Genomic DNA, 16,755 nt, shown 5'->3' on the forward strand with positions numbered 1-16,755 from the left:
CTCATTTCACACTTGCATTTAGCTCTTAATGAGAAGTATATTATAGCTAAATTGCTTCTATCCAAAAAATAAATACAATTTGTATGTGAACATGTTTTTACTATGTTTGTATTTACTCATCAAGGACCAAACAGAGAAAGATCCCATCTCTGTACCAAAAAGGCTGGGCTTCTCAGAGAAGGACTGATAAAGCCTCACAATGTACTGTAGAGATATTAGCGACTACTGCAGATAGGTCTAACAGTATTGTAGCTAACATCTTGCTAACTGTCATTTAAATGCTCTTGCAAAACTCATCAGTCTTGCAAGGCTTTAATTCTTTTTGGCAGGCAAATCTGACTCTGCAACATCTTCATCTTCAATTACAATGTTTAAGCAAAAACAGACTGAAATAGTGATTGAAAAAACATCCCCACAAGACGTATTTCTTAAGTGGAACCCAAGGCAGAAATGGGATTTTCATGGCCTCTGTTATACTCGCAATGTGCTCCCGAGACAGTGCTTCAAATGCTCATCATGTCATAAAAGATAACTTCACTAACAGTTTAAGCTAACTTTCCTCAAGTCAAACTGTAGTTGGGAATTCAGCATTGTAATGGTGGAGCAGAATTTCCTTAACTAGTAATGCTCTGCCCACATTCTTGCCTATTTTTCGAGTGTTTTAAGACCATCTACATAAATACTACTTCAGTTAAGTATTCAACTGTACAAGCATTTTATTTATTAATTTATTTAGTCTACCACTAAGTTGAAACTTGTAACAATTTCTCAAGAACTCCTCTCTTCCGTCTGTACTAGTTTAATAACATTTTCTGTTAAGAGGTCTGAACTATAAATCTAAGTCAAACTACTTTAGATAAATAAATTCTGAATTTGATTTAACTTACAACTAAACGTTCCTAAATACTAGCCAAATTCTATTATCTGGAAGCTGTTCACAGTTGCCCCAAATAAGATGAGAAAACTACTTGTTCAACTTCATGCACTTGCCTGCACTTGTATTCTCCAGCCTTTAATACTGCATTTCTTATGCAATTTGTGACCTTACATTTGCTTCATTTACCTTGCTTTATATTTTTATCAGTGATATGTCTTTAATATGAAACTAAAATATGGTAATTTGAACTTTTTTAAGGTTCAGAATTATACTAGATGACTTCTGAATGTTCCAACAAAGATTTAAACAAATTCACAATCACCAGATACTTAAATATGGCAACCTTATCCATAAGACACATAAGAATAAAGTAACACTGAAAAGCCAAGAAAATCAATGAACTTGAGGGTGCACCTCGAGTACTGTGTTTGGTTTTGGGCCCCTTGCTGCAAGAAAGACATTGAGGCCCTGGAGCGGGATCAAAGACGGGTGGCAAAGCTGGTGAGCGGTCTGGAACACAGGGCTGATGAGGAGCAGCTGAAGGAGCTGGGAATGTTCAGTCTGGAGAAGAGGAGGCTCAGGGGAGACCTCATTGCTCTCCACAACTACCTGAAGGGAGTTGTAGTGAGCTGGGGGTAGGACTCTTCTCTCATGTAACCAGTGACAGAACTAGAGGGAATGGCTTCAAGCTGCACCAGGGGAGATTTAGGCTGGACATTAGGAAATACTGCTTTTCTGAAAGAGTGGTCAGGCACTGGAATGGGCTGCCCAGGGAGGTGCACCTGGGCACCCATCACCGACCCTGGAGGTGTTCAAGGACATGGTCTAGTGAGAGCTATTGGTGATAGGTGGATGGTTGGACTGGATGATCTTGAAGGTCTTTTCCAACCTCGGTGACTCTGTGATTCTGTGAACATGAACATCTCTATCCCAATAAGAGTATGAAAAATCCACACTTTACTGGCTATATACATAGAGTTATAAAGCTCTACACATAAACTAAACTATAAACACATTTAAGTTATAAGAAAATGGGATGGCTTATCTCTCATTATCTTCTAATTATGTACACATTAGATAACAATAAAAATAATTGTAAAATACTGTTACCATGTTAATACACATGTTCCTACTTGTCTTGTTGCTCTTGTTTCTGTGCATCAGAACTCAATAATTCACTAACCAGAGTATTGCTCTTTATAATGCTTGGCAAACACACTGATTGTAAACTGACAGTACTGTTATACATATGCAATACACAGTTATTTCCTTTCATCAGTCATGTTCCATTTACAGAAGCTAAGTACCAGACAGTTCAGTTTGCGGTAGTTTTAAAATTTGTATTTGTCTGTCAATATTGCTGAGCGCCATTCTACCTTGTTGCATTTTCTGTTTCAAGCAGGTATTCCTATTAAATGTTGACCCAGATTTGCTATAGACTTTAGGATAGGTATCATCTTGAGGCAGCAACATATCAGCATGTTGCAGAGACCAACACCTTCCACCTTGCCCTGTGCCCTGAGCGCCCATCAGCTGCTAGATTATACTGTCTAGTTTCTGATGTACATCTCCTCAGGTTTTTACCTGCAAGGAGTCTAGCTTGCTTGCTCTGAGCCCTTCCCATGACACAAGCAAAGTACTGTAAGGGAAAATGAGGAGATTCATTTCAAGAAAAATACTCCTGAGCTAAGCTAAAATAATAAAGTCTGCACCCGAAGCTACTCTGGCCATCAAAAGAAGGTACTGGGACATGCAGGTCTCCAGTTTTCATCTTCTATCTGAATATGAGGTTGGTTTCAGATCATTCTTTCTTGGAAATTAGATATATCCTTCAGACTTAGAGTAATTCAGCTTTCAGGTGAGCAAATTCCAGAAAGCTCCCAGTGTATAATCCTTGTGTTAGGGAGAGTCACAATGCATTGTTTTAAATGGACAACAGTGTACAGCAGGTTGAGGAAAACACTGAGTTTGGAATTCATGAATTTTATCCACATAATAAACAAAAGAAATCCTTTAACTGCTTTCAAAATACTGACCTTCACTAACTTGCTATAATGCAAGGACATCCCTCAACTTAGGCCAATGGCCGCACACAAGTCAGGCAGACACAAGAGAAGCTGATATGTAATGTCAATTCACTTCGATTGTACAAGCTATTCATTTACTGTAAAATAATGTTAAATGAACTTTGACTTTGCAGTGACTTCACAATCTACCATGTTAGAACATACCTTTATCCTAACAAGATTTTGGGAAAAAGAAAAAGGAGAATCCCTGCTCTGCCTATGGATATCCAAAAAATTCACTCCTGCCTCAACATACTTCCCGGGTCCCCTAAAATAGACCATGACACTTCACCAGAAGTAGGATTACTCCATACTGCAGACCTTAGGCCTCTTCACTGACCTATGGAAGTGTTTAGCAGCATAAGTAGTCAAATAATTTTACACTAGACAAATAACTGCCTGATGCTGTGTAGGAGAAAAAAATAATCCCTCCTGTATTGTCACTATAAAAAGACAGTGAAAATATCTAAAATCATTAATATGTAACTACAGTTATCAGCATGGCTTTGAGATTCTTTTGTTGCTTACTCTCCTTAAAACAGAAGCAATGAGAGCAAAATATTTCAATCAGCCTGCTCTGATGAGAACTGACTTTCTGGAAAAGCATTCCTAAAATCTGCTGATTATCTTTGTGACAGTTATAAACAATAGTCTCAATATGTTGTGGTCCCACAGTAGCGGAGACCAACAGTAGTACTAGTAGCTAGTAGTAGTAGCTATTTTGCTAGCTCAGCAGATTAGAATCATTTATTAATAGGTATATTGCACTGTATACAGTTTGTCACCTGCAAACTTTAGGGAGAACTTACTTAGTCAACTGAAGTTTTTAAATAAAAAAATATTTTCTAAAAAAATTAAAGGCAAAGAGTAGTATTTGCTTACCATGAAATGAGGTTGTGTTAAAATACGCTTTAGCTCCTTTGCATCATTGTTTTCTGGGTAACATGAAATTTCTTCCAATACCTGCAAAATACATACAAAAGACACTCATAGTAATTGACCCTCATGCTGGCCAGTTCTCTGAAAGATTATTAAAAATATTTTTGACAGATGAGGGCATTTGAGACTGTCATCACAAAGGAACAAAACATCGATTTCCTTATTTCAATTTCCTTATTTTCTGAGACATTAAAGAAATGTGATGCAAACAGCTGCTCTTTTTTTTTTTTTCAACTGATGGTATTATTTCAGCAGCTAAACACAGAGACAGAAGTAAAGTGCTAAGCTACAGGTCACATACATCGCCTACCACCAATTGTTACTCTCATACATGATCTCAGCTTATTAAAACAATCGCCTTAAAAGCAGAATTAAACATAGTGATAAAAATGTTCTCTCCACAAATTAAATGTCTAAAGACAAGAAGTGCATGCTATCCCAGCCTCAAGCTCATGTTTTTTATAAAATCTGGGCCATACTTCAGTTTATCACGGGGTGAAGAAAGAGGGAGTTAGTAAGTTATAACTCCTTTGCCTGCAAATCAATACTGTCTCCTTGATGTTCAACATGTAACTGCTTGAACAACAAAAGCAGAGCTTTCTGCTTATGACAGCAGCTCCCAGGATTAACCGCTGGGAAATATTCTACAGAACTTTGTGGTTTTCATCACTGGGACTTCAGTTATTTCACTGTTTTAAGGTCTTTCTGTCCATTCCATTTTAGTAACACTGTAAACATTTTTTTCTATGGCATTACTCCCCACAACTACACTTGCTTCTACCGACAATACAACTATTACTTTTTTTTTACTTGTTGCCAAAATATTATTTGCCAGGTGTAAGAAAATCTGTAGTTTATGTATCTTTTGCAATAATGGGCCAATTTTATTGCACCTCTAGGTTTGCACTTCATGGAATTATTCATGCTACTCTTCTTTTTTCCCCGACTTAAAGAAGCTGATGCCTAGTAATATATCTAATTTTTGTGTAGAAGTCATATCAGACTTTTCCTGAAGAGATTTATATTGAATGTAAAAGATACTGCATTTACCTAATGACTATTCCACTTTAATACTGATAATGCTGCAGCAAAAGTTAAATGATGAAATTGAATAATACATATATATAATAATCCTTATAGATAAATGGAATTCTACAAGTTTATGCAACATGTTATGTAACTTAAGCAAGGAGTGGTAGAATCCCAGAATAATTCAGATTATGAGGCCGATTACATATCATAATAAAGACCATCCCATGTTAAATACAATAAAACTTTCTAGGTAAAATACATATATTCAAACGATTACCTCTTTGGCTCTCTGTACAGCATCACTTGGAGGATTCCTGATCTGTGGTGAAGATTTTGTGTTTATTTTGTCATAAAGCTGTAAGAACAAGAAAACAAACTATTGAAATCATATGCTACTTTATATAAAGTAATGATGACATAATAATATCCGGTTTATGTTACCGTGATAAAGATGATAGCTGAGCGGCAAGTTCCACAGCTGTTCTGTATATAAAACGTAACAGCTTAGGGTTTTGACTTTTCATTTTTAAACATTTCCTGATTTGAACATTGCCATACACCCAGAGTTTGTACGATGACATGGGAAAGTTCGGGAGGTTAAGGGATTCTGCAAACCTCCCATGCTTTTGGAGCAGATTTATGAAAACTATGTACTCTTCAAGCAAGAGATCTATGAATCCTGAATAAATACACCATGCATTCCACTATAAAATCAAATTAAGCTACATATTCTACTTCTCTCAATAAATCAAGCATCAAACACTGTAAACAGTATCTTAAATAAAGCTCAAAGTATGGGAAAATACTTTTGAAGACAGAAAGTTACAAAAACCTAAGTCTCTGAAAGAGAGAAAAAGTAGCTGTTCCAAGAAAAATATTCTCAAAAGAGTACTATTCTCCAAGTAGAAACTTTTGGCTTACAATTGCTACAATATAAAAATGGTTACACCTTTAATCATTTTTGGTTAATCAATTTACAATTGTTTTTGTTAGATGAGATATAAGATACATCTGTTTTCAGGATATTAGAGACATTTCTTTCATAGTGAGGGTGGTGATATTCTGGGACTAGTTGCCTAGGAAAGCTGGGAAATCTCTCATTCTTAGAAATAATCATAATTCAACTACTAAAGGCCTTGATTAATGTGATTGTACAGATCTACTCAGAATTCGACAGATATCTTCAGAGGACAGTACTCAAATATGGAAAATAGTTTGTGGAAACACTCATCATACAGACTAGATAAGAATCCCAGCATTTACAGTGCTCAACAAGGAGTTCTTGAGTGCCCAATGTTAAGATGATCAAAACGTGCAGCTTTTCTCTCAGACCTTACAGCCCCATTGGCTGGCAGATGACAGAACTTTAATGCCCAAAATTGTCAAGCTACAGAAATGCCTTCATGTGGCTTTGTCACATAAAACACCATTAAGTTTCAGAAGTCAGATAAATTGCAATGCATATAAAAGCAACTAACATTATCCTTTTCCCTGTGGTCCAATACAAATGTTGAACATATATAAAGAAATACAGAAACAGTGAATGATGTCACTTCCACCCAAAAACATTGCTCAGAGGACAGCTATACCTCTGTCTTGTGGAAAGAAATGCAAAGTCAGGATAAATGAGTTTCTTTCACATAAACAGTTTCACCTTCTACTGCTATACTCTGTAATCTTGACCATTGCTGAAGTTCTTGGAAGGAAAACTTCCTGTTATCTGATAGCTTAAGAGAAAATTCAGTTGTACGCACAATTATTTGTATTTACCTTTTCCTAAATAAGAAAATAAAAGCCACCAACACTCCAGCAACCTCAAATTACTAGGTTTCATATTTATACACCTGTTAAGAAAACACATCAACTTTCAGCTGTGTACTGATTGAAGTGCAGGATGAGTTGCTGAAAATGCATGACATGCAGCATGATTATTCAGTGAACTTTTCTAACTAGGTACTTTTCTTTAATGTGTGACTTTTTTTAGTCACACATGCATCTTAAGAGAAACGAAATTACAGAAAAGTTAGCATGAAAATACATATGTATGTCAGTAATCCATGAACAATTCTTCCTGTTCAGGTTCACATCTTTATCCATTTCTTGTGTACGCTTAAAAGAATTTAAACTAGGATGCTCAAGATTGTACAAAAAGAAAAAAATTAACATTAACTCTTAAGTCACAGTAAAAATGAGGACGTCCAATAAAGACGTATCTTTTAAAACACCAGAAGTCCAAGAATGGCAAAAGGATGTTACCCTGCTTCACAACTAACCTATGAAAGGAATTTATTTTGTTGCTTCTAATAGTTTTACTGTCACTTGCTGGGATAAATTCTGTTGTAGACTGTATGTTGTGAAAAAGGAGGATGAAAGGCTGAGAAATAAATCATTTAGTTTCAGGCAAAGGGGACGAGGTTCCACATCTTTAGACAATTAATCTTTTCTCTATGGTCACAGGAAAGTGACAAGCCTTGCCAGAGGGCAGTTAAAACATTGATTAATTATATAGAGAAGACCGCATTAAAACTTGGTTTTCAGCTCTGATTATCTTACTGTCGACACTCCATTTCTTCCAATTCTTGTGATATAAAAATAACAGAAAACACAACAAAAAATCCCAAGAAAAAACCTGAAATTAGCACTTAGTCTGCTCTAACAACTCAAACGAGGAAAAAGAGGCAAAGTTAACTCAAGTTTTACCCTTCCTCTTTACTATTTTAATACTTGTTGAGCATGCAGTACTCGCATAGAACATACTGTATGGTATGAAATAGAAATCAAAGAAAATAATGGCAAAATGCCACAGCAAATGTAACCTTAAGAATTCCCAGGATTTTGAATAGTTGGCATCTCAGTCTCACTCCTCAATCTGAGTTTTCAGCACTTGCTACCCAGAAAACTATCAAAATTAAGAGCCTGCTCTAAAGTTGAACAAGCACAACTAATACTAACACAAATCTTGATATGAAAACATAAACTGACATTATAATTAGCAGAATAAAATTGCTTCTTAAAAAGACAAGCTTTACTTTTAATTTTGCATTCTAGAAAACAAATGCTATGCATATCCACAACCGGTCAAGAAGTACTGTCACTGTTAAGTTTACCAGCTTTCTCCTTAGGAGTCAAGACATTTGTCTTCTGTCTGTAAAGCAGGAGTCTGTTTCTTCTGATATTAAAAAGCAGACAGCGCAGAAGCCTAATCCACAATCAGGCAGACAAGACAAAACAACAAATTCTTCTCTTCTGACTACTTTTTCAGATGTGCAGAGATTTCTTTTTAACCCTTTCCTGTAACAGAAGTCAGAATACTGTCCAAACAATCCCCATTTAATGTTACACTCAGAAATGAAGGACTGGAAATTTAAACCCACTGCATGGTTTAATTTCAAATGCAATCAATGTTTGACCATACAGAAGAATCAGTAAATATTTTATCTATCCAGAATTGGAAGTTTCTTTGACGCAAAGGAGAAACTGTTCTTAAAACACGACCTATTGAACTGCTGGAATGTTAAAAAAACCCCACAATCTTTCAAGAGAAATACACATTTTGTGAAGAGTTGGTTATAATTCAAACAGGCAGACAGTGGGCTGCCAACCTAAAATATAAAACCCTGAACAGAAGCATCTAAAAACAATTATCAGAACACATGTCCTTATGTATTTGACTTTTCCTTTCTGAATGATAAAGCCATATGCCACCTGGTGATGTTACAGGAATGTTTTTCATCACATCTAGGTTTTTGTATCATCTAAGAATTGTCCAGTTGAGGTGCTGCCCCTCGTACAGCAACATTTATTAACAAGCAGCCCTGCTGCCATTTGCTACCTTTCACAGATGCCTGTAGTAGCACACCACTTATCCCTGAGGCCACAAGATGAAAGAAGTCGGTGACCTTCTGAATGAAATAATGTTCACTTTGAATTCTATCTCTGTGATACATTTATTTACACATTTATGGCAGGATAGGAGTACAATCAACCTTTACCTTCAAGAACCTTGCACAGTGAAATGCAGTGAACAGAAGATTCCACATAGTGGAATATTGGCTAAGACAGGTTCCTTGAAACATTATCCACAGAACATGACAGTCTGAGGCAGTCCATCAACTCTGTACAGACAGATAGATTGGCTTCTGCATATGTCATGTCACAGACCTGACAGTTGCTATGACTGCAGCTTGCAATTTCAGGCACTCATTCTTCCACTAACCCTGACAGTGCTTATACCATTTGGACATACTCGATTTCTCCCTACGTATTCATGCAACACAAATAATCTTTTATGCAACAACAATTCTTATAGTAGCAAAGAGAATACTGAATTTCACTTAATTTTTCATTGTTTATATGATAAAACTAAAATACACATTGTGAAACTTCTTTTTGAAGAACTTTTACCTGCAAAATGTTGCCCAACTTCCACTTGTTTTAAAAGTTACTGTTATCACATATTCATAATCTGTTACTTTTAGACAGTTACAGTTGCTGCTATCTATGTAAAAAGAAAATACAAAAAAGCAAATTTTCTTATGCCTTTGCCTGTAACAATAGGTAAGAGAAAACAGTGGCATGCAAACTCAATCATCCCTATGCAATTTCAATTTCTATTCTAGACTGCTTCTCTTTTTTTGGGCACCACTCCACACTTGCGCATCACTTGTTTTGAATCAAGAACTTAACTTTTGAAGGGAAGAGAGAGATGTCCAATAATATCCGACTTGTATGAGCTCTATCAGAACTTCTCTTTAACAGAAACCACTGTGTTTTGTTTCTTTTTACATGTATTATTATGCATATTCAGAGGTAAAAGATTTAGGAACAGACTTTTTTTTCTTTCTTTTTTTTTTTTTTTTTTTTTTTTGCCCCACAGTCATCTTTAAACGTGTTCTTGTTGATTCGCTTAACATTGCTGTGTTTTTCTCCTTTTTCAAGTAGTGTCATAGAAGTACTGATAGTAATCAATTATCTTACCCCTCAAAATCACATTTTATTTCCTTGTGTTTAGTTTCAAGTGCCTCTAAAATCTGAAGTGCCTCCTTTTCTCCACTGACTACCTAAGCTATCATCATGCATAATGAATCTGGACTCCAGTATCTAACAGCATCAGATTTCTGTGCTTTATCGTGAAGATTAATCCACTGACAAAGTAAAGTAGGGCTCCAGTCTAGTAATTTGTCTCAGACCTCAAGAAAATTTACATTAATGATCATCACAAAAACTCCACTGACTGTGGAAGGCAGCAGCTCTCAAGAAATGACAGCTGTTTCTAAGAGCTATGCCAGACTGTACATGGATACACTGCAACCTATTGGATAGGTTGCAAAATCTGACATTATATTATATAGCTAAGCATATGTTTTCTTAAATTGGAAAATGTGTTAGCAAAGCCAGGGATTGAATGATCTTAAATAAACGCATGCATTGAATGATCTTAAATAAACGCACGCAACACTTTTAAGCCATACTGGCAAAAAACCCCAACCAAGTGTATAATTAAATAAACAAAAACCTACAATCACCTTTAGATTTAACTACACCAACGATTGAAAGAAATTAATTTAAGGTGAGGCGAAGATTCTGCTTTCACTATGTACCAACAGAACGAGCACAGCAATGTGAAAATCAACATAATGAAATTCTGTAGTGCCAATAAAAAGAAAACACCAAACAGACATGGGTGGTTATTATGTTGTTTAAAAAAGTATCAAATGATACCCTCCTACATTAGTTTTTTTTTGAGCATTACTCTTCCAAGTGGATATAAAACAATCAAACAAAAGATCTGAGTGGAGAGCAATAAAGCCATGAAAATTTAGAAAACATGATTATGAGAACATACTCAATGAATTCTTATCTAACAGAAAGTACTGAAGGAGGAGTGCAAAACAATAAAAACATGCTGCCAGTTTCCCAATCAAGGAAATGTCAATGATCAGTTCTTCAATTCCACTGATAATAAAATAAGAAAAAAAATTCTTAATGTGTACCAGGGATGCAAGCAAAAAATTATGTTTAGAAAGTCAATGAAGCATTGGAATGCGCTAAGGAAGGAAGGAATATCCTTTACTGAATTTTTTAACAATATGACAGCAAAGCCATCAGTGGAAACTCCTTCCAATTCTGTTTTCACATGTGTTCACTTGTTGTCCCTATTTTCCTAAAAAAAAAAACAACCCAAAACACTGGGGAAAAAAAGAAAAAAAACCCAACATCCTGTAACTGAAAATCACTTCCTGTTTTTAATTTTTTTTTTTTTTTTTTTTTTTTTTAGCATAATTTCACATTGTACTTGTACTTGTACTTGCAACTTCACGGTCACAATATTTCAGTAACATAGACATTCAATTTTTTTTGCTGCATGAGGTATTTAAATTGATGCTCATTTCAAGAACAAAGAAGACAAAACACATCTTAAAGATGGTACCAAGCAGCTAATAAAAATAAACACTAAGGAAAACCAATCCCTCATCACAGAAAGGGCTATTAGAAGACATTTTGATATTCTCTACAGAATAACCTTTATCCTCACCTTGCCCCCATATTCCAAAATGGTCTAGAGATCTATAGCATGAAGTACAGATACAGATAAGCCTAACTGGGTGACACTGAGTGTATTCTGCAGTGAGAGGTCTCAGTGTTGAGGTTACAGCCATTTTTGTTTCTCCTTATCCATGTAAGTCTTTTGTCATGACACACTGAGAATAAAAATACAATGCAGTGAGCTCTTTTGTACAGAGAACAGTCAATGTGTACCAGCCAACTACTTGAATGACTGGAAGGGGGTTGCAAGGAGGCCTGACAGACTGCAAAAGCAGAAGCATATTTTACTGGGATGTTACTGCATTGCCCTTGGGTATCTTCGACTTAACTGCAGACAAAGTGCAGACTGAAATATAAGTCTGAAGAAATTGGAGGTACTACCAAACGTTTGCAGACCATATCCTAGACGCTGTAGCATTTATTCATTTTTGACAGTTGTCAAAGTAAGCCCCAGGCTCTCAGAGAAGTAAGACTGTCTGGAAATACTAAGTTTTATCAGGAAAAACAAAAGATAGCCCTTATGCTTAAAAAAAAAATTGAAACAAATCTGAACTACACCCAACAAAAAAAGAATGGAAGAGAATGTGCAAAGTCAAATACGACAATGATCCTCCATATCTTAAAACAGCATCAGTGATGTTAACTAAATATTCCACAAGCATTAGGAATGCCCTTTAGAGTTCTTTGACAGATGTGGGCGCAACACCATAAAAACACTCTGTAATCACAGGATTTTTTGGATTCTATATGCTAAAAAAGATCTGCAAGTGAATTCTTTTGGAATAAGACAATGCTGGTTGCACACGCACACAGATGTGCAGACACAATGACACACTCAACACTGAGGACATGACATTAGGTCAAGAGGAATGGGCTAAAAAGTGCTATCTGCATTCTACATATGCATTTTTTAAGCTGTATTTCTCTTGGTGATTCACCATATCAGTACTATGCCTATAAATATTCAGAAATGACAGAACTTCAGTTAGAAAGAAGACAGGTTAAGTGCAACACAACAACTGCTGCAGTGCCATGCTATCCAACCCAGAATGTTTTGCAGTTGTAAAGTGATGGTTACACACATTTCTAAATAAAATAAAATAAAATACCATAATCAATGTAAAAGTTATTTTAGCTCTTATTTGCATTAGTCCTGTGTTTAAGAGACCTCATCACACATCAGTATTGCATTTATTAACAAAGATAGAGCAGAATAGTTTCTGCTCTGGAGACTACCTATAAGACAAATTATCTCTATAAATCTGTAAAACAGAGAAACAAGAAGAGCAAGAAAACAAGATGATGCTGACTAGGAGAATGATCTACATACCCTGGGAACACAGAAAGTAAAATTCAAATATATGAAGGAAGCTGAAAATGGAAGATATTTTCGAGAACAAAACAATGCAGAAGACGTTCTAGAATTGTCTCTGCTTCTAGTTCTCTTTCAAATATGGCAATTTTTTTGGACAATTTACCTTTTAGAGAAAAAACACACTCTGCTGGTGATGAGGATTCAGTCCACCTGCTGAGAGAATTCTTCCAACAGTTCTCCCTAAGGCTTGGTTGCTGCTCCTGCTATTCTACTTGGGAAATGAGTTTCCATTGCAGTGTGAGAGACAGTCCCTCCCACTCCCTGGGGCTGAGCATGCTGCCTCTGCTGGACTGGGATAAAAGCCAGATCTGGTTCCCCAAATAGCAAGGTGTTCTCCTGCCAACAGTTTTTTTCTTTCTTTAATCAAATATTTTCCATTTGCTCTTGTCTAACAAATGTATCAATTACAATATAATTAAAAGTAGGAAATCAAGGTGATTAAAGAATGAGAAAGGTTTATTTCCCATAAGCATAGAGCGAGTTTGGCAAGTTATCTAGTACAAATACACCTTCTGCTTTACATGTGGGACAGAAGTGTATTCATATTTCACTAAAACATGTTCCAGTTACTAGTTTTAGTGTAATCAGTATTCAAGAGAGTAAGTACAAATCATGATCCAAAAACCTCGAACCACATTGTGTGCTTCACATAGAAAGCCATATTTAAATGAAAACACAGAAAAATGAGCCAATAAATGAAAATATTTAAGCTTTCTAGACTCAGTCTGAAAATAAAAATGCCTTTTGCTTTGCTTTTATGAAGTGTATAACAGAATTTTCAAATTAACACACTTTGCTCAGAAAATAGCAAAGGGGGGGACAAATACAAGAAGAATTTTCAAATAGAGAACTGGAGTGTCAATCACATTGAGGCACTTTAATACACTTTAATAAGAGACATTCAAACATCCTGCCAACATCCAACATTGTGAGGGTAAATAGAACAAAACAAAATAAACACAGTTGGAAGTTTTAGCCAACGATGTAAGAAGCTAAACTGAGAACCCAACAGCATTCTTTTTAGCAGAAGCGAAAGTATGTTTCCTTAAAAGTCTGGACATCAGGACTGAATCTCTTCAGATGACTTGAGTTCAAAATAAATATTAAGGGAAATCTGAAATGTGCATGTATGCATGTTCCTTTGGTACATTACCATTAGCAGCAAAGGATAACAGACACAAAAAACCAGATTCTCTTGAAAAATCAGTATGCCTTAAATATATCCACTGTGAATAAAAATGCATCTGTAAGGGGAAGAAGTGGCTACACATAAATGTATGTTTCATATAACTACTCCAAAAATCAGCAGTATCATTACATTTAAGTAAAGCTGTATGTGTTTAACACATTACACCAGCAGAAGGTAAAATCAAATTTCTTCAAAACTCATCATGCTTTCATCACAGACACATTTACAGAAATAACACTTACCTTAAATATTCATCTATGAAAATAATGCAACTTCTTAAATTAGCAGCCAAAATGTACCAGCCTAGAGCATTATCTGACTGAAGACAGCGAGACACAGACAAAGCTAGCAGCACAGAGGCCCCAGTCACACAAAAGCTGATATTGTTCTCCCACTGAGCAAAAATCTCACTTGTAAATCAAACGACATCTGCATTCAGAATCACCCACAGAAACTGTCCCTGGAGAGGTGACCAAACTACTTGACTCAACAAGAGAAAGATAGCAGCCTTTAGTTTTGCTTTTTAGCAAACCTGGTTTCCTTTCATATATTAATAGACAGAAAACACAGTTTGTTAAGATCTTCCCCACTGGGGAAGATTGGCCTTGAAGCCCAGTATACTTTTCAAAACAAATGATCATTAATAAATTTTTTTTTTTTTTTGTCATGACACAAAAATAGTCAAACACAAAAGCCGCCAAAATCAGTAATCTCCTCACATTCATTTCTAATTTCTTGACCAGAACTGCTGACAAAATACAGCAGATCATCCTGGGATCTTATACATGAAAGTCAATTAGAAAAACTTAAATAATTTTCTAAGTTTTAAAAAATCTGTCAGCGATAATAAAAGGCTGTTCTACTATTCCAATTTAACTTCTTTTCTTCATGAACTTATTTATACACTTGACTTCATTATGTCCTTTATGACCTAAACTGGATACCAAAATGAAAAAAAACAATAGACTTATATTGTCCTAAAACCAGAAATTTCTAAGTTCCAAACAAGAACGTCATACAGCATTCACCACAATTATGATCATCAGATTTCTAAAAGGAGTGTGAAAAAATACCTGTCCAATCCAAAGCTACTCTTTTACTTTATAAGAAATAACAAGTATTAAACTATTTATATGTTTACATATGCTAATAAATACACTTATATCTAGAAGGTCTCTTTTTTTTTTACTCTCCCCTGTGAACATAATTAAGATTTTAATAATGAATGGTTAACTTTTGTACATAAATAACCAAAACCAAACAAACCCAAAAACGTTCTACTCATAACTGTGTAAAAATCATGCGATGGAAATGTTTAATAAGATCACATGAGGATATGCTGTTATATTGGAGGACTGGGCCTAGAGTGCACATATATTACTTTGTAAGCTAATGCCACCTTTTCCTCCTTTGTTTTGAACTGCTTTGGCACCCAGATTGAAAGAATCTTATGTCAGTTAATCAAAGTAGATAAAAATTAATCAATGAAAAACAATCAGTGGGGTGATAAGAATCCTCTTTTCTATGGCTTTCCGTCCTGCTATCTACAGCTTTCAGAAATGCACCTAAGTTAATGAATTACTGACATCATCTACTTGTGGATTATTAACGAAAAAAGCAAACAATCAAACTTATGCTCTTAATACAAAGATTATTATCATTATTATTATTTTTTCCCAGAAAAAAAAGTTAGTTCAGCAGCGAAAGAAGGTATTTCAGCTGAAGGAATGATCTATCATCATGACCCTAATTTAAAACTAAGAATAACTCTTGAGAAAGAGTAGGAACATGAGAACTAATCTAACTGTGGTAAAAGGCCAAGAAAGAGGAACAGCAGTTTTTAATGCAAAGTGACAGCCACAACTTCATGACGGTATACAAAATTCCTACATACTGGAATATAATCCTTTGCAGGTGACTTGTTCTGTTGGCCTTGTTAACCTCAAATATTTTGAAAGGAATAAACTGTTTCCCAAACAGAGCTTCATTCAGATACAACTGATGAATTTTTCAGAGTTCAGAGAGAAACTGGCATAGTGTTAACATATAAGGAGAAGTCAAAGTTCCCTCTAGTTACTGAAACATAACCTTCTCTTTCAAGTTGTTTTTTGAATAGTCTCAAAGACTGTCTTGCTTCAGTCTTTCACATGCAACTGCTACTGTAAAGAACAGAAAAAAAGCAAAAAAGTCACAGAAGCTTGAGTTAATGCCTAGAAGACCTATCACTCAGCAAAATACTTCCACTAAGGCCAGGTGGTTTAAAAAAAAACCAAGAAATTATATAATATATATAATCATAGAATCATTTAGAACAGTTTTGGTTCAGAGGGACCTTAAAAATAATCTAATTCCAAACAGGGACACTTGGACTGTCCAAGCAGAAACACCTTCCCCTAAATCAGGTTGCCCAGGGCCCCATCCAACCTAGTGCTAACAACTTCAGCGCATTTGTAGCTTCTATGGACAACCTGTTCCAATGTTCCGTCCTTATAGTGGAGAACTTCTTTATTATATGTAATCTAAATCAATCTTATTTTAGTTTAAAACCATTACTCTTTGTTCTGATTGGTGCACTCCACAACAAAGTTCATTCCTGCATGAGTGACACAAGTATTTAGGTTCTTATTATTCCCTCATGTTATTCTCCTTCCATTCAGATTTTAGCTTTTTCACCCTAATATTAACTAATCAACTTTCTATACTGCAACATGATATATAAAAGAAGTAACAA

At 35.4% G+C, this 16,755-nt stretch overlaps 1 protein-coding gene across 5 annotated transcripts in view; it reads right to left on the reverse strand.

Moving 5' to 3' along the window:
* Positions 1–16,755, reverse strand: part of CASK (calcium/calmodulin dependent serine protein kinase) — a 196,164-nt gene that overhangs the window by 34,457 nt on the left and 144,952 nt on the right. For all 5 annotated transcript variants that reach the window (XM_042866613.1, XM_042866616.1, XM_042866615.1 and 2 more), the window contains 2 exons: positions 5,192–5,269; positions 3,826–3,906 (listed from right to left, as the gene is read on the reverse strand). In XM_042866613.1, the coding sequence (XP_042722547.1) occupies positions 3,826–3,906; positions 5,192–5,269 (159 nt within the window). The remainder of the gene's footprint in view (positions 1–3,825; positions 3,907–5,191; positions 5,270–16,755) is intronic.

This window comes from Lagopus leucura, unplaced genomic scaffold (genome assembly GCF_019238085.1).
Source record: "Lagopus leucura isolate 7727_CA_CO unplaced genomic scaffold, USGS_WTPT01 Super-Scaffold_100001, whole genome shotgun sequence".
In the NCBI taxonomy this organism is placed as follows: domain Eukaryota; kingdom Metazoa; phylum Chordata; class Aves; order Galliformes; family Phasianidae; genus Lagopus; species Lagopus leucura.